At 38.2% G+C, this 24,632-nt stretch overlaps 1 protein-coding gene across 1 annotated transcript; it reads right to left on the reverse strand.

Annotated features, from left to right (window-relative positions):
• Positions 1–1,071: 1,071 nt before the first annotated feature.
• FBXO3 (F-box protein 3) lies at positions 1,072–22,786 on the reverse strand. The gene is made up of 11 exons (XM_082761678.1): positions 22,631–22,786; positions 19,180–19,269; positions 16,681–16,844; positions 14,149–14,263; positions 9,827–10,031; positions 8,364–8,409; positions 6,034–6,118; positions 5,083–5,205; positions 4,515–4,630; positions 3,944–4,134; positions 1,072–2,169 (listed from the first exon to the last, which is right to left on the reverse strand). Exons 1-11 carry the CDS (start codon positions 22,735–22,737, stop codon positions 2,044–2,046), a joined length of 1,368 nt encoding a protein of 455 aa, XP_082617804.1. The 5' UTR covers positions 22,738–22,786; the 3' UTR covers positions 1,072–2,043.
• Positions 22,787–24,632: the final 1,846 nt, after the last annotated feature.

Consider the following 24,632-nt stretch of genomic DNA (forward strand, 5'->3'; position numbering starts at 1 on the left):
TGGGGTGAGGAAAGTACTGGCATGCACTTTGTTTGATCTGCAAGTAAAGGTGAGGTACAGTGCTTGCAGTAACATCTGGTAACTTCAGGCAGTACACCACTGTGCTAAAATAACTGCCTGAAGCCATTTTATATAACTTTTCTCAAGTTACAAGTTGGTACAGTAGCCGCAACAAGCTGTTCTCCTGCCTGGGTAGGTTTTTACCTCATACATGTGTCGTTAGCAGGCTGAGTCCTGTGACTACCAGCTGTGCTTAGATCACAGCTCACAAAATCTCAAGATGACTGCTTACAAGTTAGCAGAATAGTATGGTCCTGTATCTTGTCTTACTCAACAGTAGGCAGTAATTACGTTCTCCTCTTTAATGACTGAAGGGAAATACCACTCCTTGAGTAATATTGTTAAGAGTTGGAAGTGTTTCTACAGGTTATAATGACCTTTGGCTGATACCACTTCTAGAACATACAGATCCCTGTTGCATACCACAGCAAGGCATGACAGTTAATAGTCCTTAAAACACACAAAACAAACCTATTGCACTGGAATAAGTTCTAGTTCTGCTAAATAGGGGTTTCTAAACCCTTTTTCATTGATCCTTTTAACCAATGATAAGTTTTCAGTTGAAACCATCACATTTTCCCCTCATAATTAGTATTCAGGAGTCTTCAAAATCATTTTAAAACTAATCTAGTATTTCACACTGTTCTGTGGGTGGTAACACAATTCTGTTTTACTTCTCTAGATGCTTTACCTGAACAACTGCAGGAGTCACATTCAATTTTTGTTTTTCTACCTTATACTGCTGCAGAAGATCCAGATGTTGTGTGACACAAGAGAAAGATGTGCACATTGAGAATCCAATACTAGGGCTTGTAAAAATCTAGAGTTCATGTAACAGTTAGCTAATCAGTAATGGAAAAAAAAAATCACTTGGAACAATATGCTGGTATCCCATCATTGGAGCTACTGATTCTGGATGTCAGAAAGAAGAACTGACTACAGGAAAACTAGTCATAATTTTTGCTCAAGTCTCAGCAGAATCAGTCCCATGTTGTACTTTAGAGCAAAGGAGGCAGTTAAGTTGTTTATTAATGACAGTGGAAACAAAATAAAAGTGATAAAGCAAACAGATACTTCTTTAAATATAAAGTTTCTAGTCATCTAGTGTTCTGTCAGGCTCTTTTTTTCTTTTGGATTCATGCATAGTTGCAAAAACCCATAGAGGATTTAGGGAGACATGATACTTCAACATAAGCTGTCACCTATGACAAAGTCTGAACAGCAAACATCATATAAAGAAAAACTCAAAACATATTTACAAATTCATATTTTGTAGTCATTGAGAAATTTCTTTGTTATTGAGTGACAGATTATGCATGTACACTACATTCCAAAAAGGCATTATTCAATCAGAGTCATTTAGCATAAAATTAAGCTGAAAGACAGATTGTCCAAAAATAAGGCCAGTTTCATTCCAAATGTATGTATCTGATAACCAGAATTTTCTGGTACTTGTATGTTAATAAAAAGAGCATAAGAGCACCTGATCTAACCCAAGTGGGATACATTGGCCAACCTGCAAATTTCATTCTTAGCAGAAATTATCAACAGTAGAAACTCATGAGAAAGGACAATAGTACACACCTTTTTTGCCATCTTGTCTATTGCTAATTTTAAATGTTTGTATAAAAACAATTCCCCACACCGCATTTGTAATATGATCATAAATACGCAATAGTTTAAAACTGTAAGATATGATTACCTCAGACTATCAAGCTGTTCTGCACTTTGGAAAAAAGTCAACAAAACCTAAACATCTTTCTCTTCCTCTCCCTTCCTCCTTTCCCCCCCCTACTTCCAAGCCAGGGAAAAAAAAAAAAAAAAATTATATTCTGATGAATATTAGAGCTGGCACCAACATTCATGCTAGTTGCCCTGATGTGCAACAGAAAGTTCATTTACAATAGTCAGACATATTCTTATGCACTAGTCCCAAGAGTTCAAAGAGCTTCTGAAAACAGTTTTGAAGCAAACAAAATCCCATCAAGTATGATGTGGGCAGCGTCCAGAAGGTGCAGGAATGTCCAACACTCTACGTCGATCTTCATATTCATCAGTGTCTGTGGAATCTTCATCTTCATCCACTGCATATTCATTATGATTTGTTTCCTAATACAAAACATACACATATTTAATCAAAATTTTGTATTCCAGCTATTTATAAAGAAGCACTAACAATTCCCTAGAAAAATTGAAAGCCTATATTACTGCATCAGTTACCGGAGGTAGATACCATACCCCATGTCTTAACACCAGTTCCCTAAGCTTACGGTAATAATTAGCAATAAAGATAAATTTTGCCTAAGTACTTAACCATTAACTCAATAAATAGCCACTAGTTTTATGCATGGAATAATTAAGGCTATGTATACAATGCCACAAGGTACCACAATTCAGCACCCTAGTTGTACCAATTTCCTTGGCAGCTTATCTAGTCTTTTAGTACAGGTAGTTTTTTTTTTGTTTGTTTGTTTTTTAAAAAGAGGGTCATTACTACCTTTTAGAACTAGAGGTACAGCAAAAGATATAAAAGCAAATGATTCTCACAGTCAGCTGACTGGAAGAGGTTACAACTCACAAATGTAAGCTTAAGTTAGATATGACATTTTCCATTATAAGCACGACCTCTGCTGGCATTTACTGTTACAGCTACTACCAAGTTTCTCAAATCCCTTGGAAAAACAGGAAAAAGTGTAAAGATAGATGCTTACTCCTAAGAAAGACTCAGTACTTGCACAAAGTCTTTTAAGTTCTATCTGAATTAGACACTAAATAAGGGCTATGCTAGTGATAAAATAAAGCAATCTTCTCTAAATGTGCCAAAACAAACAGAAAAGTTAAAGATCACCTACAATTACATTACAGTAACAGTAAGCTAAGTATCTTATTGAGTTCATTAAGTGACTTAATGAAATGCACTTCAGTGTGAACTAGTGAGCATAAGAGGACCAACACCTTTTTAGAATTGTTATTAACTTAAACATTTGTTGTTGAAGAAAGTGAATCAACAATTATGGCTAAAACATACTGTAGTGTGGTGATACCAAGAAGGAATATTTAAAAGAACTAAGAAATCCGAACAGCTAACTCAATGCCATGCTTCAAGGTACAAATTAAGAAATAAAGTAGCTCCTTAAAACAAAATAAACAAACAAACCTCAACATTGCTGCAGTCTGCATAATCAGATATACCTCTGAAATACACCCTGAACAGACATAACCATACATACATATTTCTGTGCATTCTGGGGAGCGCTGGAGCTCAGACACAGGACAACAGAATGGTCAAGTTCTACCCGTTAAAAGCCTACAGGGCAACAGATCTCACCTGATAAGACACAGTTTGACCTTGATACCAGACAGAGGTGAGGACCCAAGAAGGAACACCCACAGCCAGTCAGGACTTCTTGTGAAAGCTAGGACCTAGGGTCTTGAATTAAATTGGTACTATTACATGCCAAAGCAACAAGGATATATGGCTTTAGTGACATAGAAACTGCCTCAAAATACTGCTATGGTTTCCAGACTGATGTAGGCTTAACTGTGGTATGTTTTATATGGAATTACCAATCCAAATACTGTTCAGTACTGTGAGTTTTGCAATACAAGTGTTAGTGTGTTTTTTTGTTTGTTTGTTTTTTAAATCAATAAATATTCCAGAAGCTGAAAAGAATTTATATAGTGGGAAGTTGCTGAAGTCTCAGATGTAGTGATTCTTTTAGTTTTTGTTGAAGCAAACCTGAAAGAGTACATTTTCAAGAAAAGAACTGAAACTCATTTCAACACACAGCTGCACTCCCCTATTAAAATCAATCCAAGTGATCAATGAAAACAGAAGGTGAGACACAAAATCCAGGATAAGCACAAATGCATATCTACTTACCATTCGTGCTGTAGACACCTTGAATGTTGGGCACACCATATGAAATCTGGGAATTGTAACATTAAAGAATTTGTCCTTGTAGTAGAGGCAGTGGAAGGTGTAATACCCCTCCATATATCCAGATGTCGTGGAAAAAGTGGTACAGCTGGTATATTCATAGACTCTCCCTGGACTGATTATTGGAAACTCCCCTGTTGGTAAACCAGATCACAATAAGTAAGGACTAAAGTATAACCATAATTTAGCACTGCAGTTAACCACAATTTAGCAGTTTGTTGAGCTCTATAACATTCAGGCAGATGATTTTAGATTCCTGTGGACATAAATTATTCTCAGTAACTAGTACTAAAAAGAACTATTCGAAGAAAATTTAACTATCAGGCTTTTCAAACACCCCTTGTAAAACAACTTCAAGACAAAACAGATGCATACATATTACTTCATTTCAAGCAATGAAATTATGTTTATACAAACCACACAACTGCCACCTTCTCATCATAAGAAATAACTAATAGTGGAACTTTCATAACATGTATGCTAAACAGATTCATAAAAGCAACCTTTTACTTACCAACTACTCCAGGACCCTGAACCTCTTCTACATCACCTTTGGCATTTGTTATTCTCCAGTATCGACTGTCCAGCTGACAAGCCTTCTCAGGAAGAGCATCTTTGGACATTTCAATTCTAGAAGCCAAATAGCATACTTAATGGTTACATAACTACTTTCATACATTTCAAGAAAAGCTTGGTAGTCTTGGGCTCTGTCTCAAAATAGACTGGGGGAAAAAAAAACACAACATACTGCAGTGAAGTATACTGAATCAATCGCCAAGATATACCTGTCTATTCACTGTAGTTATTTAGCCCTTTCTAAAGGGCAGGAATTACTTAGAAATTCTTCCCCTCACCCATTACTGTACTTTGCCAATTACCAACTTGACAGATGCTTTATGTACCTGGCCAGGTAATATTTTAGTGATCTTTTCTATTAGAAAGTACTGCATGCTGTGCACATTCAGATACTTCCCGTTCATTTTAGTAACTTTATGAATTCTGTGCATAAATTTGCAACAGTTGATGATCTTAACACTACACAAGTCTCCCCTGTGTTTTAAGGGTCATGCAGTTATTCTCACCTGATTCTGTATGTGAAGAAATAGTGCGGTGGATGTACAGAACTGAGTTCAGGTAGAAAAGACGTGGACACAGAAACAGTAATATCTCCTGTGGTAGCAACACATTCTTTATCATGGACATACCTACAAAAAGAAAAACAAATCTAAAAATAGCTCTGAACATTTAGTACAGAAAACTGAAGATGTAAAGTGATTAGTTAATCACTAATAAGAGCACTGTGGGGCTAGACTTAGAAGTAATTCATAATTTGGCAGTTAAACAAAGGATGCATGCAGAATCTTTAGTATATATTCTTCCCAAACTCATACAGCTACAGCTCTCTGTAACTGCATTAATGCTTGTATTAAGCTAGCTGTATAATTGGATCTGAAGTCAGTGAAAACCCACTTGTTTAACAAGGATGCATCCTTATGCTATTTAAAAACCAAAAACCTAACAACTCCTACAGCAAAGAAATTTTCAGATGAGGAGCTTGTGTTCTGGAACACCCCAGTTCCACAGAAATAAGGTTCTTATATTTAGAAGAAATTATACATGGGTGAATATTCAAACACCAGAACAAATCCTGTTTATGTACTGATTCTGCACTGTGTTACTTTAGAGACCAGTTCACTGGAACAACTGATTTTTTAATAGCTAAGAACAGCTCTGCAGCTGCAGTGCATGCATAGCAGACAGAATAAATGATATGGTACTAGCTATGCTTCAGATCAACTGTATCACAAGATTCCAGTTCTGATAACACAAAGTTATAATCTCTGAAGCTTGTGATGTTCAAAAAAAGCTTTTAAGCATTCTGTTTTAAAGTTCTATCTGAAACATCTCATGCACTTCCTCTTCTCCACCATTAGCTTTTGGTATCACAAACGCAGAACTACTGCAAAAGAAGTCCACATTCTAAACAAGCCATCAACACACTGCAGTGAAGTTATAAATCCCGGTCACAATACCTGAAAATCTGATCTCTGATGATAGGATAACCACCAGTTACAACCTTGTTTACGTAGGATGTAAACCATTCCAAGTAAGATGTACCTAGGTGTCAAAGAAGAGAAGTGTTCATAAGGACAGACAAGTTTACCACTGAGTACATTACGATAAATATTCAAAGCAAACACTTTAAAAAACTTGGAATACTTCTACGATATATTCTCAGACTTTTAGATGACAGTTAATATCCCAGCTCATTCAACCAACAAAGATCATTTGTAGAAAGCAACCTACAATGAAGATTACATATTCCAGAAATGCCAAAGCAATCAAAGCAGCTCTTCGCTAAGTATATCACATTATAATCACAGCCTTCAAATGCTGGTGCCTGTCATCATGTTTTCCTTATCAAGACTGTTCTGCTATGATTTGGAAAGATGACTAGTACAGCAGCCTATTCTATTTGTGTAGCTATTTCCAGCTAGTCTACCTACAAGGAGCACACAAGCCTGCTGATGGACTTACTTAATTTTGATAGATATATATATACACCAAGTTTCCATATGAATACTTTAAGAAACTTGCTAACAAATTGCAGAGTTTTCCTCTCCTTAAGAACAGGGATGAGGCATAGACAGAGAGATGCTCTGCACTCCTCCTACAAACCCAGAAGAAATAAGGCTGTACGTCATTCAAAAGAAGCTAGAATTTTCTTAAACATAAAGCCATTGTCTGAAAAAGCTTTTCGTACACCTACAGCCATTATTTAGGAACAGCTTGATTTCTAAGCAGACAGTCAAGCTGTCACATTTAACTCTTAAAGAGCGGAGTTTCATACAAGCAATACTGCCTTCCTGGAAAACAATTTCTCAGCTACAGATTTTCTAAGCATTGTGACAGAGTTCAACAGAGAAATACACAGAGTTCTTCAAATATTTGTCAATATCACTCAAAAAAAAATCTTGAAGCTAACTGAAATACTGTGAAACCATTATCCTAGCCTCCACTGACATGTTATCAAGTATTATCACTCCTGTTAGATTACATGTACTTACCACTTCTTCCTTTGTGCAAGAGCTACGTGTACTGTCCTTTAACCTTTTGGAAGTCTAAGCAATTCCAAGCTTATTATCCTCCTTTCTACCACTAATCCACAAATGCAAACCTTGTATAAAGCAACTCTGAATGGAGAAAATGGACCAATCTACTCTGCAATGTTCAAAAAAAATCTAGATAAATGCTGTATATGAAGCTTCCCCTCCACCCTGCAATATGCCAAGATAAACCCTTTCAGCCAAGTGCCATACATTTAGGTACGATGTCGGATCACCTCACCATTGAGGCAATGCCATAAAAGCGGCAAGCTCGAGGTAACAATACGAATACACCAGAGTAGCTTTAAAGCATTACATCATCCTCAGCTGAAAAGACACAAGTAACCAGCTATTAGTCTTGAGCTTTTGCTGTAACTTCCCTCTGACTATCCTAAAGAACATAGTGCACTCCAAAATATGACCTTCATAAAACAGATGACAAACTTTTTACTGCACATTGAAACCAGTTCACAAAATCTATGAGTACATAGAAAGGTTTCCTAAAATTAGAGTGGCTAAGAGTTTACCTACCTCCAACCTAAACCAGCAATAGTATAGCATTGTCTAATGTAGTTTCCCACTGTTACTATTAGTACATATATCTGAAGAAATATACAATGCTAACATGAATTTTGGCACCAGTTAGAACACATCTGTCTAAATTAATTCTTTTGACTCAGTGGGAGAGCACAGTCACGGTTACCAGATTTCAGGGAATGAAAACAAAGAATCATTTCAGCTAATGTACATACCAGACAGATGATCTCAGTGGACTACTACATAACCAAATTACACAAAATTAGCCAAATCAAAATTCAGAAAGGCTTTCTTCCGTAGCTATGGTTATAATTAATAAGATTTCATTAAGAGACACAAAATATTTTGAACTTCCAACCTGGTAGCAAAAACTACTGGAAAAAAGCCTGCCTATTTGGATGCATATTTACTTACATCATTCCAATGATGGCTAATTTAAAGCTTTTGCTCATCTTGTTAGACAGGTTAATACACTGAGTAATCCGTATACAAGGCACGAGGAAGGACAAGCTTCATTAAAGAAAACTTCCATCTCATTTCAAATAATCACTGATGTTTTAAATCAGGTTAGTGTCTTGTAAGTAGCACAGAAAATTTAGAGCACTTGCTCTGTACAAGTCAACTGCACTGTACAGTTTGATTTGATCTGTCAAACACTGATGTATATTTTCTACACACAATTAAAACATTCTGCAGAACTCTTTATTCTGAAGTGTTACCTGTAATGAACATATCAATAGCAGACGGATTGCGAGCCATTTGGTCCTAAAAGGGAAAGTTATGGATTTATTAGAAATAAAGCATTAGACTTCAAAGGTTAAAATTCAACATCTGAAACGTAACACATGGAATGCTTTCCCTACATTCACTAAACCAATAATCTGGCTTCTTAATACACCATTATATTCCCAGCCAGATATTCAAATGTATAATGTAAAACACAAATTCCTGTCCCTGTGAGTACTCAGCTGATAATTAAATGTACAGCTTGAACATTCCATTAAGGTTAATTAGATTTAATGCATTGCTTAAGAAACACAACAAATCAAAATATATTGACTTAGAACAGAAACAGTAAAGTTGAGCTTGGAGAGGACCTTTGGAGATGATCAGTCCAAACCCCCCACTCAAGACAGGATCAGCTAGGGCAGGTTACCCAGGACCATGGGCTCTGTCTCCAAGAGAGAGACCATGCAACCTCTGTAAGTAACCTGTTCCAGTATTCAGCCACACTCAGAGTAAAAAGCTCTTTCCCTATGTTCAGATCAGGTTTCTTCTGTTTCAATTTGTGCTTACTGTCTCTTCTTCTGTAATTGGGCAGGCATCACAGAGAAAAGTCTAGCTCTGACTTCCTTATGCCCTGCTATCCAGTATTCATACTCATTGATAAGATTCTCCTGAGCCTTCTCTTCTCCAGACTCAACAATTCCATATCCTTTACTAACACATACCCCCTTGAAACAAGCAAGACTGTTCAGAGATAACCCAAAATTTACATAGCATTTCAAGTTTCAGAGCATTATCCAAAACGTTTAATTAATAATACATAATACAAAATACATAATACAAACGAAGAGCTTAACAATCCTCCACGTGATCCCTTATCACGACATTTCCTGGAAATCCAAGTGCTACATGCTTTGAAAATAAACAGCTAGAAAGCACATAGCAGGAAGAAGATATCCTCCCAGCCCAACAACTTCTTTTTATTATATATAAATAGAAGAAACACTCTTCACTTCCCCTGCTTTTTTTTGAGGATACCCTTCAGTAAATTCACATTTATCATATCTGGGTAAAGAAATTCATACAGATGAGTATCTCCCAAAGAAAAGCTTTTATTCCTTAAAGGAACAAGATTATATACCTGCCATAGCTATAAACAAATTTAAGTAATATCTTCCAATAAAGACGAAAAGATGAATGCCATCCACTATCATAAACCTATGGAAACTGCTATAGCATTAACTACTTCTTGTAAATTTCTTTCATCTAATAAGCACTCCACTTGTATACTTTGGTGAAACCTGATGGCAACTCAAGGACAAACAACGGAAACCAGCATGCTGTCTTAATATTGACCTTATACTATGTAAAGTATTTTGGGTATCAGATAACATGCAATGGGGTACCATCAACTATTTGAAAAGTACATTCAGAAGTATAAACATATCCTCCTTACTGGACATTGATAGAAGATCTCGTATTTGTTTCGTCCTTCCACACTCTCCAGGGCCATGTACTGGCTCAGGCCAGTGTGAATGCAAAACGTAAGCGGAAGGCATTGTTTCAGACCTAGCCTCTGTTGAAAACCTCCGGCAGCTGTGTCGATATCCAACAAGTCTTCAGAGCGGTAGTGGTTCGACAGCGCCATACTTCCCATCAAACTTGAAACAAGAAAAAAAAGATAAACAGATGATACTACTCAGAATGCAGCGACAGCTTCAGAAATCTTTTCTAAGTATTAATTCTATCAATGCTCTGGATGCATGTTAGAGCTAGATGAAGTCCAACTATAAAACTCAAGAGCAAAGCCACGTTTTAGTTCACAGCACCAGCCTTCATAGAGGAAGGCTTGGTAGCTCTCAAATAAATACTTCCTGGTACATTCTGTGCATCCCAAGGCACCCTTTTAAACTGTTGGAGATTCTCTTTGTGTCTACAATTACTTCAAAAAAGGTGAAGGCTTTCTGTTAACAGCTGACACAGTTTTCTACAGTAGCATAATGGAACACCACCCTATGCAGCCTGTATCTCAAGTTTTGATAGCATTGAAATTAACTTCCACAAAACATCCATGATTTTTTCAATTAGAATAACAACCTGCTATAGTAAATCATTCATCAAAACCACAAGTGACCTAGGTGCTTTATACTTTGGAGAAAATGTTGAGAAGCAAAGAAGGAAAACAGCTACTGTATCAGAGAAATTAACATCTCAGTATGAAAACTTAGGCAGACAGATACAAGCAAAGCTGTACAAGGAAGGAATGAGACAATATTCATCAGCATGACATGACAAGACTATCAAGTGTCCTTCTAATTTTTCCCTCTTTCTTTTTGTAAACATCACTATAAAAGATTAGATTTTTGGTTGTTGTTTTTGACAATAAGAAAGCAACTCTGAAGACCATAGGAGCCTCCCTGCTTATGAATAGAATATACACAATTGGAAAAAAAGTTGTACTAATCTGAAAAGTGTATCACATCAGGAATGAAGGTGAGTATCAGAAACTGAAGTTAACGCTAGTATGAGTGACAGGTGAGATAAATGCCAGGGCAAAAATAAAAAAAAGCAACCTACATTCAATCTAATGGGCGGAGAACAGAAGAATGAGGTAACATGATTTAAGTATTCACTTACAAGGGCACACACTGCAGCAGCATTCTTAGCAAGAGGAAGAGAAGACTACATTTGTCAAAGCCAAAGAAAAACACGCTGCAAAGAAGTTTTTGTGGATGACAAGAAAGACTCAGACTTCAGATATAGCCTGGGTTTTGACAAGGTCTCAGCCTTCAGCGAAAACTTTGCAGAGTACAAAATCAAAGTGAACAATGTAAAATAAAACTTGAAATAAGTAGACAGGAGTTCTGTAAAAATCCTTTAATTTCAGTCCATCTTACTAACTTTTTGACTTCTGTATTTAAGAAGTCACATTTTATTGTTTTTATTTTATTAAAACCAGACTTTTTGTTTGAAAAGACATTTTATCTTTTTTGGAGGCCTTTCTAGAAGAGATGTCTAACCAGGTCAACATAAAAATTTCTGAAGACTCTATGTCCCATCATATACATATGCTAAGTATCAACTAACTATGAGATGAGCATCTGACGATACTTCACTAAGAATTGCACTTTAATACCTCCTTAATTCAGGTTACTTTACAGATCGATCTTAAAAGCAACAATTTAATACATTTCAAACAGGCTAATGGCATGAGATTAATGAAAGCAGTAGTTAGAACAACAAATATATTACTCATAAACATGTTTTATATAACCAACATGGGACTTTGAAACATTTGGAAGGACATCAAAAGAAGCCCATGAAATATTCTTCTTATGAACCAACAGGACACATGAAAAAGTTTACACACTAATGTGCTATATATACAATATGTATCTGGAAAAAGGCCTGAAGTAATAGAGTTCAAGTTTTTTGTAATTGTAGGAATACAACAGATTTTGCAACAGCTTTCTCATCCTTTTTTTGGCAGATTGGACCGACATTCTCTCAAAGCTCTGAAAGATAAAATATTTTGCCTGTGGTGCATTGATGCAAGATATTTGTCAAAATCATGAGGAAGTTTGAATTCTAATGCAAAGTCAATGACAGTACAGGAATTGCATTGGAATTAGCACATGAAAGCTCCTAGAACCAGAACAAACAAAACAGCCAGCATCCATCCCAAACTCCAGAGACTTCAGCTTCTCCTTATGGTTGCTGCTAGATCCAAGTAACTAGAACTCAAAAAGATCTAACTGATTGCACAATTCAAACTAGACTGGGCCACTTCAGAGCAGAGTATTCTTGACAGATCAATTAAGGAAATACTCCTAGGGAGAGAGTAAGACTGATCAGTCCTCCAATAAATTGTCTTTCAGTAACGTCACCCAATAGCATAGTGTGGACTAAAAAGTAATCCATAAACGTACATGCAAGAGTAGCTGAGCTTCCTTGTCTTTATAAACAATATATGAATTTTTCTCCCTTCCCCCAGAGAGGCTGAGAGCCACAACTTTCTCTTCCCCAACCAAACACACAAACCTGTAGTTTACACCTCCCCACCCATACTCCCTTCTAAGTTGCCTTTAACTTTGCAGATGCAAACGCTTGCAGACGCTATACTTTTACTGGCGTTATGAAAGCAGTGACTCAAAGCACAAGCTGACACACGTCAGCATGATCTAAGTCGCTCCTACCTTGGGCAACAGGTTCCATTCCTCTCATTTTTCCTTATGTATTCTTGCTAAAAGCTAAGCACAGATACACGAAGTACCTAACAGTGACAACATGCAAGATGCAGCCACATCTAGTCCCAGCGTTCTCCATTTTTGGCCTAACACGCCCATCCCATCAACTCTCTGCAGACTTCAACTACCTAGAGCTGAACTTTGCAGTATTTACCTGCCACAACAAAGCACAGAACTACAGGGCTGACTACACCAGGCCTTCCACTTGTAGTGTGGCAGCCTTTCTTGCTCTGGGTCTCATGTATCAGAACCAACTGGCTCCACCAGAGAGGTGTGTCAACCTGGGTGTAGGCTTGTGCTCTCCATTTGAGGGCACAGCAATAGATCACAGCCCACTGGCAGTTATTCAGGCCAAAAGGCATGCCCAAAGGTGTGCGTCCCCTGCTACAGCCCTTCCACAGGCATATTACTCATTGCAGTAGGGGCTTAGTGGAAGTGAAAAAGCAGTAGGAAGAGGTGCAAAGCTATACACAAGCTGCAGAGCTGCATGTTGATCACTTCCAAGCTGATTAAGTGCAAGAACCGTATTTTGCATAAACCGACACTGTAAGCTTTATGAATCCTATTAAGGTTGATAAAAATTATTAGGAAGTCATCTACTGATCAATGATATGATTGCTGTTAGTAACTACCACTTTTTACTCTACCAGGCAACAGAAGGAAGCACTTCCAAAATGGAAAGAGCTATCTCATTTAAAGCCTACAGAACTAGAGCACCTACCTCTCCTCTAAAAAAAAAAAAAGTCTCTCCTAGAACAGAAAGAACTATAAGTCATCCTTATGGTTGCATAAAGCCATTTCCCATATTCCTTCCACGCTTACAATACTAGAATTAGAGAAAGCTGTGTCTGCTCTACCTGTGAAGGTTTTGGTATAGCAACATGAAAGCACTGCTCACTACAGACTCTGCAATGATTTGCCCTAGTTTTCCATCTTTTGCTAACACTTGTGGCACTTTGTCAAATGCTGAGCTGCTAAATCTTTTTCTAGTTGGAAGATGCAAATCCACATCTGGTCATTTGCCTTCTAAACTTGATGTAAAATGAGTTTTTAATTGCTGATACCACTTGAAATTATAAAATCTTCTGCTTAGAAAACTTAATATGCAAAACTGACATTGTGATTCTACTGATGACCAACTGATTTGAAAGTTATTCCCTAAGCATTTGAAAGAAAAAAGTTATTAAATCATGAAGCCTGCAGTGTCAAGAGGCTAATTTACGTAGATAACATGAAGCAAAACTTAGTGGTATGTTAACTAAAATTTCTAACTGTTAGACTGAAGATATATATAATATATCTATATAATATATTTATATATAAATTATATATCTATATAATTAGATCAATTAGTAATCTACACCACATTTTCAGTTACTGCTGAGAGTAGAAGATAACCAATTCGACACGTGTCACTCAGATACGATACAATTAATGTTTCATCTGTCCTGATCAGCAGATTTTTAATAAACAGACTATCCAATAAATACAACAGGAATTAATGACTTGATATGTAGTTTATGTTCCTTACCCGGGAACAACTAGCTTCTGTCCATTGTGAATACGAAATGAACATCGGTAGTCGTCAGGGAGTTTGCAGCCTATCTGCGCTTCCACAGCATCCAGATCTTCCTCCCGCACACTCTCTGCGTACAAAAAGAAACAGAGCGTTATGAGCAGTTTTGGAGAGGGAAATAAAGAAGGGCTGTTCCTAAGAAACACTCAAATTTAATGCTGCTTCACTACTCTGCCCACAGTGTCTATATGCTGTTGCTTACAAAGATGAACACTAGTTAAGACCTTTTTCTTTAAAATTTTATTTCATGACATTTTATTAGAGCTGCATAGCTAGCAATAAGGAGAAACTACCTACTCTCCAAACATAACAGCATGTTCAAATTCTCTTTGGCAAATGAGAAGTAGCCCCAGCATTACTGATTTTTTATGTTATTACGAAGGCAAATACAGGAATATATATTTCAAAGTATTTTGCCACTTGTAATTCAGAGAAAGCAAGTTGACAGAAATACAAAAGCAAGGAAAATTCAGTTTAACTTAGGGACGCAGCTGTCTATGAGCATGGTCTCAAGAATCTTCCACTGATTGAAGTCATGCAAATGGAAAACATTACTGAAAATCAAGTTATTTCAAATACAAAGTATGGAATTTATAAATGCCGTGATCAAATGAACATAGACACCAATATTTGGTAACTACTGTATGCCAGGTGTTATACAATGAATACTACACACATTTGAAAGGAGGCTGATTACTTTAACTAATTACTTAATACAGCACACCAATCTCTATCCAGTGAAATCTCAACAGGCCTGACTTAATCATGAAGTATTTATGAAGTGAAATGAACCTTCCCCCACAGTGTTGTAATTAGCTGACAGAGTCCCAGTTACAACTTTTAGGCAATACTGATGTGACTCTTCCACCATTCTAAGGGTTGCTTCTTTCAGTTTCCAATCAAACCATCAACAAAAAAAATTGGCTACAGCCACAATTCATCTAGAATTTGAAGCTATAAATATGTTGAGTGAATTGAGGGGATTTTCATATCCATTATCAACAGAAAGGGGTGGGGAGTAACTATTCTTATACCTCCACACACAATTCAGAGGGATTTCTACATCGTCGTTTCTACCAAACATCAAGTGGATGCCCTGTGCAGTCTGCTCTAATCAAGGTTTTCTGGGTGATTTTTTTAAAAAACATTTTTCGTATTCATTATCAGTTTAATTTATAAGACATGAGTTAACTATCCAGTGAAACAAGGTGCTGTACTAATGGTATTTTGAAGGTTTGAGTCTTAGAAGAGCTCCTGCTAAAACCTTCCATCACAATACAAGGTTTCACTTTTTTTTTTTTGTCTTTTGGTAGACAAAGAGAAGCTTCACTGCACCAAATACCTTGGGAGGATTTTAAAAGTAAAACCATAGAAAGATCTGTTCATTTCAACACCTCCACCACAGATAATTTCCATCTTATTAATAAAACATTTGACTGACAATTTGCTGATTCCATATACCTGAGTGCTGTTTTCAATGGAGCAGAATGCAAGTTACAGAAATCAAGGCGTGGACATCTTCATCAAATACTATGGCCAGTGTAACACAAGACTTCAGGCTACCTACAACTCTTATGGCTTTTTCCTAAAATGGTATTACTTCAGTGATACTCAGAAGTAATCCCAAAAAATCAGAACAAAACCCAGCATGTATTAAATTCTAATCACACTTATTCATAAATAATTAGAAAAAAGTAACAATCCAGCAAGCCAAGAAATGTGCAAGACTTAAATAGGAAATAAAACAGTCTAGTTTTTTAATTTCACAGACCACACTATTAGACCAAGACATTTGATTTAATTGCACGCAGATGATTGAAGATGAAAATGCAAGACCTATTTATCCTTATACCAGAAAAGCCCAAACTTCCTTTATGTCTTAATGTATACAATTTATGAATCAGAACACCAGAAGTACTTCAAGAATTAAGACAAACTTAATCTGGATATGTAATTTTAGAACTAAAACTCCTTGTTCAGCTGCTAATTTACCTTTGTTAGAGGAATACAGGAAGACCTAAGTAAGAGGAAATACTCTCCCTTTTTGTTTGGCTTTAGTTTAAAACTGCCCGTTTTCAATGTGAATGTGCTTTCATTATGTCTTCAGAAAAATCTCATGAATAAAGATCACACCAACAAGCCCCAGATCCTTGAAATAATGGGACTAGTAAAAATTAAAAATAAAAAACAGTCCCAGCAACTACAGACAAAAGCAGTGGGAGTATTTTCATTTGTTCACTAGAAAAAAAATATTTGTTTTCTTCTCTTAAAATCTTTGGAGACTCTATGAATCACTAGTAACTGAGGAAGTACTATCCATGTGTCCCCCTCTATTTATTTACTGTAGGGGAAGGGAGAGCATGTCTCCTTGACTTCCAGGGCTCCAGTAATCAATGCACATGCCTAAGATAAAAACAGTATAAAACCTAAATGTCAAACAATGCAGCACTAGCCAATCTACTAAAGGAAGTAGATCTTATACCATACCTTTCAAAGAACCAATCATCCGAGGACACCGCTGTCCCAAGTACTTCTCTAGGTCATCCCAGGCTTTTTTCAATGTAGCATAATACTGGATATATCTTCCTAGATCAGAGTAGGTGCTGATGAAGATAGCTTTCCAGCTCTGATTTCGCTGACTTTTTTCTGCACTAAGTAGACATGAAATAAGAAAGGTTAAACACCAGTCTAAAAATCTTGACTTCTGAAACCGGCACGTTAAAATTTGTTATTTGACAGAAAAGGTGTGCATAATACTATGCCAAGAACATTTCTCAGTCACAGGTAGCTCCACCAACTCAATTATTCTGGCACCTTGGAGTAGAATTAGGAAAGAATCTGGGTACGTAGTATCTGGGGAAAATTTAGACACAGTATTTCCGTAAAGGAAGAGTGCTGTCTGTCATTAAGTCTTAGAGAACTGGTAAAATAGCTAAATCAGATCACATTTCACACATTTACAGGGAAGGCCTTTGAAAATCTAATTTTTTAATGACTGCGTTAGTCATTAACTCCTTTATTTTCCCAATAAGAAGGAAAAAGGAGCAAAACAGTTAAATGAGAACTCGGTAAACTGATCTGGAAAGTCAGTTTCTTAAAGAATCACTGCATATTGAATTCTCCTCACAGGCACAACAGCAGGATGCTGGAAGATAAGCTGCCAATAAAGTGTTGGTATCTGACAAAGGATGCTTGCCTCCAAAAGCATAGCAGCTTTTGCACTGTTGTGTAAGGACATATTCCAACTCTTCAGACTCCACTAAGCATGTTCAATCTAGGAGATTTAATACAGCTCAATACACCTGAACAATAATTTCACATTTGAGAAGTCTTCACACCAGCTTTAGCATTTCTTTAGCTCTAATAAAGAAAGACAAAACCTGTTTCTTGAGGATGAGTTGAGGAGAAAAAAGACATTAAATATAATCTAGAAAGTTATATAAACTAATGACAATACCAAAGAGTTAAAAGAGGAAAAACCCAAAGTGAATCACGTCCCAGCAGATGAGAGAAGTTTCAGTATATATATACACTCTCAGGTATTTGTAGAAGTTTCCTTCAGCCTTGATTACTCACTTTTCTTGGTTGAAGGGAGGCCAGCATCTCAGAAACCAACACAAGAGTCTGTTCTGCTTAGTGGAATCCTAGCCCCCTCAACTCCCCCACATGCACAAACCATGTTCCTCTTCTCTAGTATCAGGTACTCACTTTGAACTTTCCACTTCCTTATCTTCATTCCCCAACCCCCCTTACCAGATTTTCCTTTCTAGTTTGGATTCTAATAAAAATATCACTTAGGATTTTTATGCAGAGAATTTCAAGACAAAACTTTTACATCTTTTTGCATTACATCTTCACAAGCTGTATGTAATTAGAACATTCACTGTATGTTTACATACACCGATGTCCTGCATCTGGGGAGAAATAACCCCGTATACCCAGTACACAATGGGTGCCAACAGACTTAGAGGCAGTTTTGTCAAGAAGGACCTGGGGGTCTTGGTGGACAACAAGCTAACGATGAGCCAGCAATGCACCCTTGCAGCAAAAAAAGCCAACAGATCCTTAACTGCAATAGGAAAACATTGCCAGCAGGTCAAGGGAGGTGATCCTTCCTTTCTGGATGGCACTGGTGAGGCTGTGTCTGGAGTACCATGTCCAGTTCTGAGCTCCGTAGCACAGGAGAGACATGGACATACAGCACAAAGCCTCAAAGACAATTATGAGATTGGATCAATCTTTCACATTAGGAGAGCTTAAGAGAGCTGGAATTCTACTGCCTGGAGAAGAGAAGGCTCAGGGGCACCTCACCAATGCATACAAATACCTGATAGGAGGGAGCAAAGATGGAGCCAGGTTCTTCTCGGTAGCGTGCACTGACAGGAGGATAAGCAATCAGCACAAATTAAAACCCAGGAAATTCCAACTGAACGCAAAGAAACACTCTTTCACTATGACAGTAGTGTGAGACAGTGACCACAGTCTCCATCTGTGGAGATCTTCAAGACCATACTAGACACAACCCTGAGCAGCCTGCCATAGGCGACCCTTCTTGAGCAGGGGAGTTGGACTAGATGACCCCAAAAGGTACCTTCCAACTCAACTATTCTGTGGTTCCAGTCACAGCAGCCATTGCCACAGACATCCAGCTGTACCCCATAATTACAGTACTCAGAATATTACCTTCCTCCGTGGAATATTTGGTGTCTGATAGTCAGACTGTAACTTCTCCTTCAGCCTAGTAATTAACAGAGCACCTCTTTGCTAACAATCCATAACCTTCCATGACACTCCTATATTCATGAAACTTTTATAGTAAATTAACATTTCTGATACCTCAAACCTTTCGTCATTTTGAAGCTGGTAAATGGCAAATAACATTACTTCCAGTAACTCTTAGATTGAAATGTGGACATAGCACAATAACGTAAGTCTTATTTTTATAGAGAGAAAGAGAGAGAAAAGGCTTAATACAATCACACTTACTCTGAAATAAGCCAGTATTTTTTGCAGTGTCTTTTCCACAATGGATCATGGCTTGAGAGCTGATTTAATCTCCGACTCAAATAGCAGCAACTATAAATATAAAATCATTAAGTTTGATTGCAAAAGAGCAGTGAAATAAACAGAGATAAATAGTAATACATTGTAACTTGTGTTCTCATTAAATTAATGTCAAAGTTAGTCAACTGTCCTCTTTAGAGTTATTCTTATAAAGGTTAAGAGTCTCCATTACAGCTGTCGTGAACTACTTTTCTAATTAACTACATACTTTGAGAACTTCAAGAATTGTCAGCAATTAAGTCATTTTGTAAAGCGGGTCACCCTGCACATCTCTTCAATCACAAACATTATCTGAAAGACTTGGGTGTGACTCTATGCCACCAGAGGTACATATTCCAGTAGGCTAGTTATTATGATTTAAATTGCTTCCTTACCTAAGTCTCTAGTCTCTACGTGATCTTTTTCAAAAATGTTGCCATACTACTGAAAGCTGAATCAATAAGCCTAAGAATTATACAGTTTAAGTATTACAAAGTTATTTTCCACTTTAAGTTATTTAAATAAACTTTATGATGGAAAACAAAAAGCTGCAAGTTGACTCTTATGAAGAGCAAATATAAGCTCCTGCCACTGTTGCACTGCAGGTAACTCTGCTCCTCCAGGAATTTCAAAGAATCATATCCTGCACTATCCAGCATTATTGCAGAAGCAGTATCAAGAGAAACTGTAGGATGTGAGTTGGGCATTGCCTTCAGAATCATTTAAGCTGATCCTTGCTTGATGCAAGGAGATAGCAATAGCTAACCCATATTCCCAATGCCTGGTAACTTGCTTTTTAAAAGCAGTAACAGAGGTACCATCAAACATGCAAGTCCATTCCCATTTTTACTTTTTACAATTTAAAAGTCTTTCTGGAACATAGAACTGCTATTAACAGCAAGGCATTCCAGTATATTAGTGTGACAAAACATCAGCCACATGCAGAACAGTAATACCGGGAATTATTACATTATTCAAAGATCCATACAATTCAAAAGAAATAAGTGTCTCACTCAGTCTAACCTCAACACCAGACAATAAACCTTTTCCTCCTTCTTCTCTATTTGAGCTGAATTGTCAGTTACACTTCAAAGAATCTTGCAGAAAGATACCACAAATACAGATGCAGTACCACCACTTCCTCTGGTAGCTTGTTCTAACAATTAGTATATGTGTTTTAATGACTGTGATTAACATCTAAATACCCCAAACGAGGTTACCAAACTTCAGCTTTCAGTTACTGCCTTTTTTTTTTTTTTTTTTTTACCTCCAGTGTAGCTCAGATATTGCTAAATTAGGAAGATCAACAGCGTAAATGGACATAGTTACATACTGAAATAAAGGTACCTCCAAATCTTGTCTCTGATAAGCTAAGTAAGCCAGAGTCCAGGCCTGGAGAAAACATCTTGTGCTGAGACTACAGAATTTTTCATGTTTATCTGTCTGGTTCAGTCTTTTTCCCCCCCTAATAGTTTAAACAGCTTATAATGGGTATAACTACATTAGTATTTCAAAACCAACCTGAACAATGTGAAGTGATTATTCCTTCTTCTATGCCCTGCCATTACCCTTCCACTCTCAATGACACAAAGACACCAGTGTATTCATTTCTACCATCATAATAGTTTTATGATGGAGACACGCTGAATAGATTGTTAATGCCCTTGGATCTTTTTATTCATTACCTTTCATCAGCACGGTCTTGCACTTTTTTTCCCCTCAGAATTACACCTCGCTTACTTGACTGGTCAGCTTGACCAGAACACAGATCTCTTGAAAGGTTACTGTTACCTCACCTCTCCTTGCAGCATTTGTAAATTTTAATGGCTTTGCCTTCAAATAACACCTGCTAATGGTTTGCACTTCAAATTTAATAGCAACTCCAGTAGAACCACCATGTTGCTTCATGGCTGCTCGTTAACAGCAAAATCTTGACACTTGGCCATGTAAGAATTTCATTCACGACATAACAAATGTTTATTTGTAAGTGAGAGTATCCTGAAGTTAACACCCTATCTGAAATTTACCATGTTGGTAAATATCAACCAAGCCTCTAATTGCTTAGAGGAAAGAAGTTACTGTGGCATCAGAGGAACATGTGGTTTCAAACTGGCTTTAATTGCATGTTTGATCAATTCTCCTTAATTAAATAGATATTTTGTCTCACGTCAGCTTTTCTGTTATTTAAGGACCACCACCAGGCTAACCAACCTGTGGAATACCAGAGAAACTACTGTAATGTTTGTGATAAAGCACGTACATGTCACTAAAGCAAACAGTAACCAACTAAAGATTTCCTCAATTGACTCTCTGAGTACCACAAACAGCCAGTTATGCAGAAATGCCAGTGTTGCCTTTAGAGCTAAGAAACCTAACCAGTATTTAATTGTCCTTGCACAATGAAATCCACCTCATTTCAACTACATAACAAAAATAGGTACTGAGCCTTGCTACCTTTATCAACTACTACTGAATCATCTATGCTGACCATACATCATTACTCAGTTGCTAACATTTTTATTTTTGCTATGCTTAACCTTTTTTACTGACATCCTAATAGAAGTCTGTGATGCCTTCAGCCTTCTTATTAAGATCTAGGAAAAGAGAAACAACTTTGACAACATTCTGTGTGATTCATACACACTCCTCCCCCAAACAAACACCGTGATTCCAATCACTGCCACTGCTCGTACGCTATTGGTAAGGTTTTAGCTAACAACACATTGTTATCTTCACTGTTTGACTCACAACCCTTTAGCCGCCTAGCAGACCATCCAAGAGCAGCCTGCAACTTCCATTCACGTTTCTTGCTGCCTGAAAAGCCCTCCTGTTTAATTTTGCCCGCTTTGCCTCAGATTCCAACAAGAGCTCTTTCAGCTCTCCGAAAACACTGACTGGCAACAAGACCGCCCTTTGTCCGCCCGCAGATAGGCAGAGGAGCACTAATTCCGTCAACTCAGTTACCGGTTCTAATGGGTAACTTAGGGACAAATAAAAGCGGCATGACATGCGGGTGGGAAAAGCGAACATCCCCTTTTTCCTTAAAAAGGACGTAAAAAGGGCCCAGCACCGCTCCTCTCCGCCCGCAGCTCGTCAGGACGCCTCGCACCGCGCGGTGTCCCCGGAGCACACCGGCTGCCATGGGGGCAGCGCCGAGCGCTTGGGGAGCGCCCTGCCCCAGCCCTGCCCCATCCTCACCCCGTTTGCGAGCGGAGCCCAGCACGGACCCAAAAGTTGGGCAACCGCCGGCAGCCGCCTCCGCCCGCCCTCCCCGGGCCGTTTCCCCCGGTCCCCCCCCGGCCCCGCCGCCGCCGGCCCGGCCTCGGCTCTGCTCGCCCCGCGGCCCGGGCAACGCCTCCCCCAGCCCCCCTTCCTCCCCCCCTTGTACCCGCACCTCATCAGGTCGCGGTAGTCGAGGAAGCTGAGGATGAGCAGCAGCGGGTCGGTGGGCAGCAGCTCCAGGCTGAGGGCCGCCGGCTCCATGTCCAGGGGCGCCGCCATCTTGCGAGACGTCCCAGCGGCGCCGCCGGGGCCGCCCCCGCCCGTCGCGCCGCGCCGTTGTCAGGCGGGGGCGGCCCCCAGCGCCCCCTGCCGGCCGCTCCGCCGGGCTCCCCCGCTCCGGGCCGCGGAGAGGAGCTGTGAGGGTGCTCTGCGCGGCAGGGCCGAGGGTTGGTGTTATAACACAGCTGACGAGACACATACACCCTGCTTTGATATACTTCGGTCCTTATACGCTGGTTCCACACAATCCTCTGGGACCGAAGTTAGAAACATAACACCGTTACACGAGACTTACAAAGTAAACTTCCCGACATGAGTCTCTTTCAACTAAAAAAAACACATATTGCAGCTTAGAGGTGTACCCGCTACAAGGTTTACTCTTAATATTCAACGATGTTTGCAGGTGCACCCCAAACAGGATGGTTGAAGTGACCCTTCCCAAACCACTTTTAACATGGACCACCTCAGATAGCCAATTTACAGCAAGGCCTCGCAAATTTTTATTTAACAACTGCAGTAACCTGACCTTAACCTATATACGTTTGGCCAAGTTTGATAAACTTTGCTTCTTACCTCTGTATCCAAACCCTGTATCTTAATCTTGTATCCATATCGCACTATTTTTTTTTTTAATGTTTCCTCCACATTTTATTAAAAAGAAAAATATTTTCAGAGAAAGTGTATTTTCATTTCATTCTACTCCCTTTGAGACTAACATATTTTCTGGAATGTGCTGTCTGTTCGTGCTGGGACCCAAACCACTGGCTATGTCCTCATGGGCCTGTCCCCAGAGCCACAGACCACAGAGCCACGGCCTTCAACCATGCTTCAAAAGAGCATTTGTCAAATGTCTCGTGTCAAAACCAAGATGTTGCAGGTGATACATTTTGAGCTCAACAAGCAAAGTCTGTTTGCTCATCAAACATAACTACTAGGTAGTAGAGCCACAAACATAATAAATTTATGATGATACGGTCCTGTAAAACTAAGAATACCACAGAATTTCACAAGTGATCAATTAAGCTTCACAAGCATCCTCTGAGGTAGATAAATATTAAATAGACCACAACTGATATGGAAAAAATCAAACAATATGTGATAGCCACAAAAAAAAGTAGAAACTAGTCTCACTACTCTCACTTTCCCTCACATTTAATAAGTTAAATATGCTTATTGTAAAGAAGGTACATGTATTGTTTCTACTGGATGTTTTAAAACTAATAATCCTTTTTTTCCCCCCTCTTTTTCTTCAGATACCAGTATTGTGTTATTGAGACAGAGTGGACTGTCCTTGCAACATCACTCAAATAAGAACTTAAAAGGAAAAAGCTAGTGGTTATATGACTGCATTTTTGCTAGCTGTTTGGGAGATTTTTGTCCTTTATAGTTTGCATACTTGCAAATTTCCCCATGGAGAAGGAAACAAAATAGTAGAACTACACTTGAAAAGTTACTGAAATTCTATTACTTGTATTTATGTTTGTTGGTCTTGGTTTTGTGGTCCAGCATGAAAATCTAACAATGCAGAGCTAAGAGAGGCCACATAATCCTTTATTTCTGTCGGGTTTTGCCAAAACATAGATACAAACCTAGGTTAGTAGTGCTTCTAGTGCTCCAACACTTTTATAGTTTTAAGGCTTGCATTGTTTGTCAATTGATACTTTTTTTTTTTTTTTCAAATAATGAAAATCTGCTGTTTAATTTTCTAACGTTGCCCTGAGGGGAAAGACCGCTTTTCCTCTGCAACACTTTCTAATTTAATTCTGAAAATCTACTTGAACTCTTTCATGTTCTTTTTTATTTTATTTTTTCTTTTTCCACAGCTGAATCCATCTTCCTCTGTTCTTATTGTGCTTTATTTGATTTGATGTAATTCTATATAAGTTGACGTGAGT

Source organism: Aythya marila (assembly GCF_965140915.1).
Source record: "Aythya marila genome assembly, chromosome: 5".
Taxonomy (NCBI): domain Eukaryota; kingdom Metazoa; phylum Chordata; class Aves; order Anseriformes; family Anatidae; genus Aythya; species Aythya marila.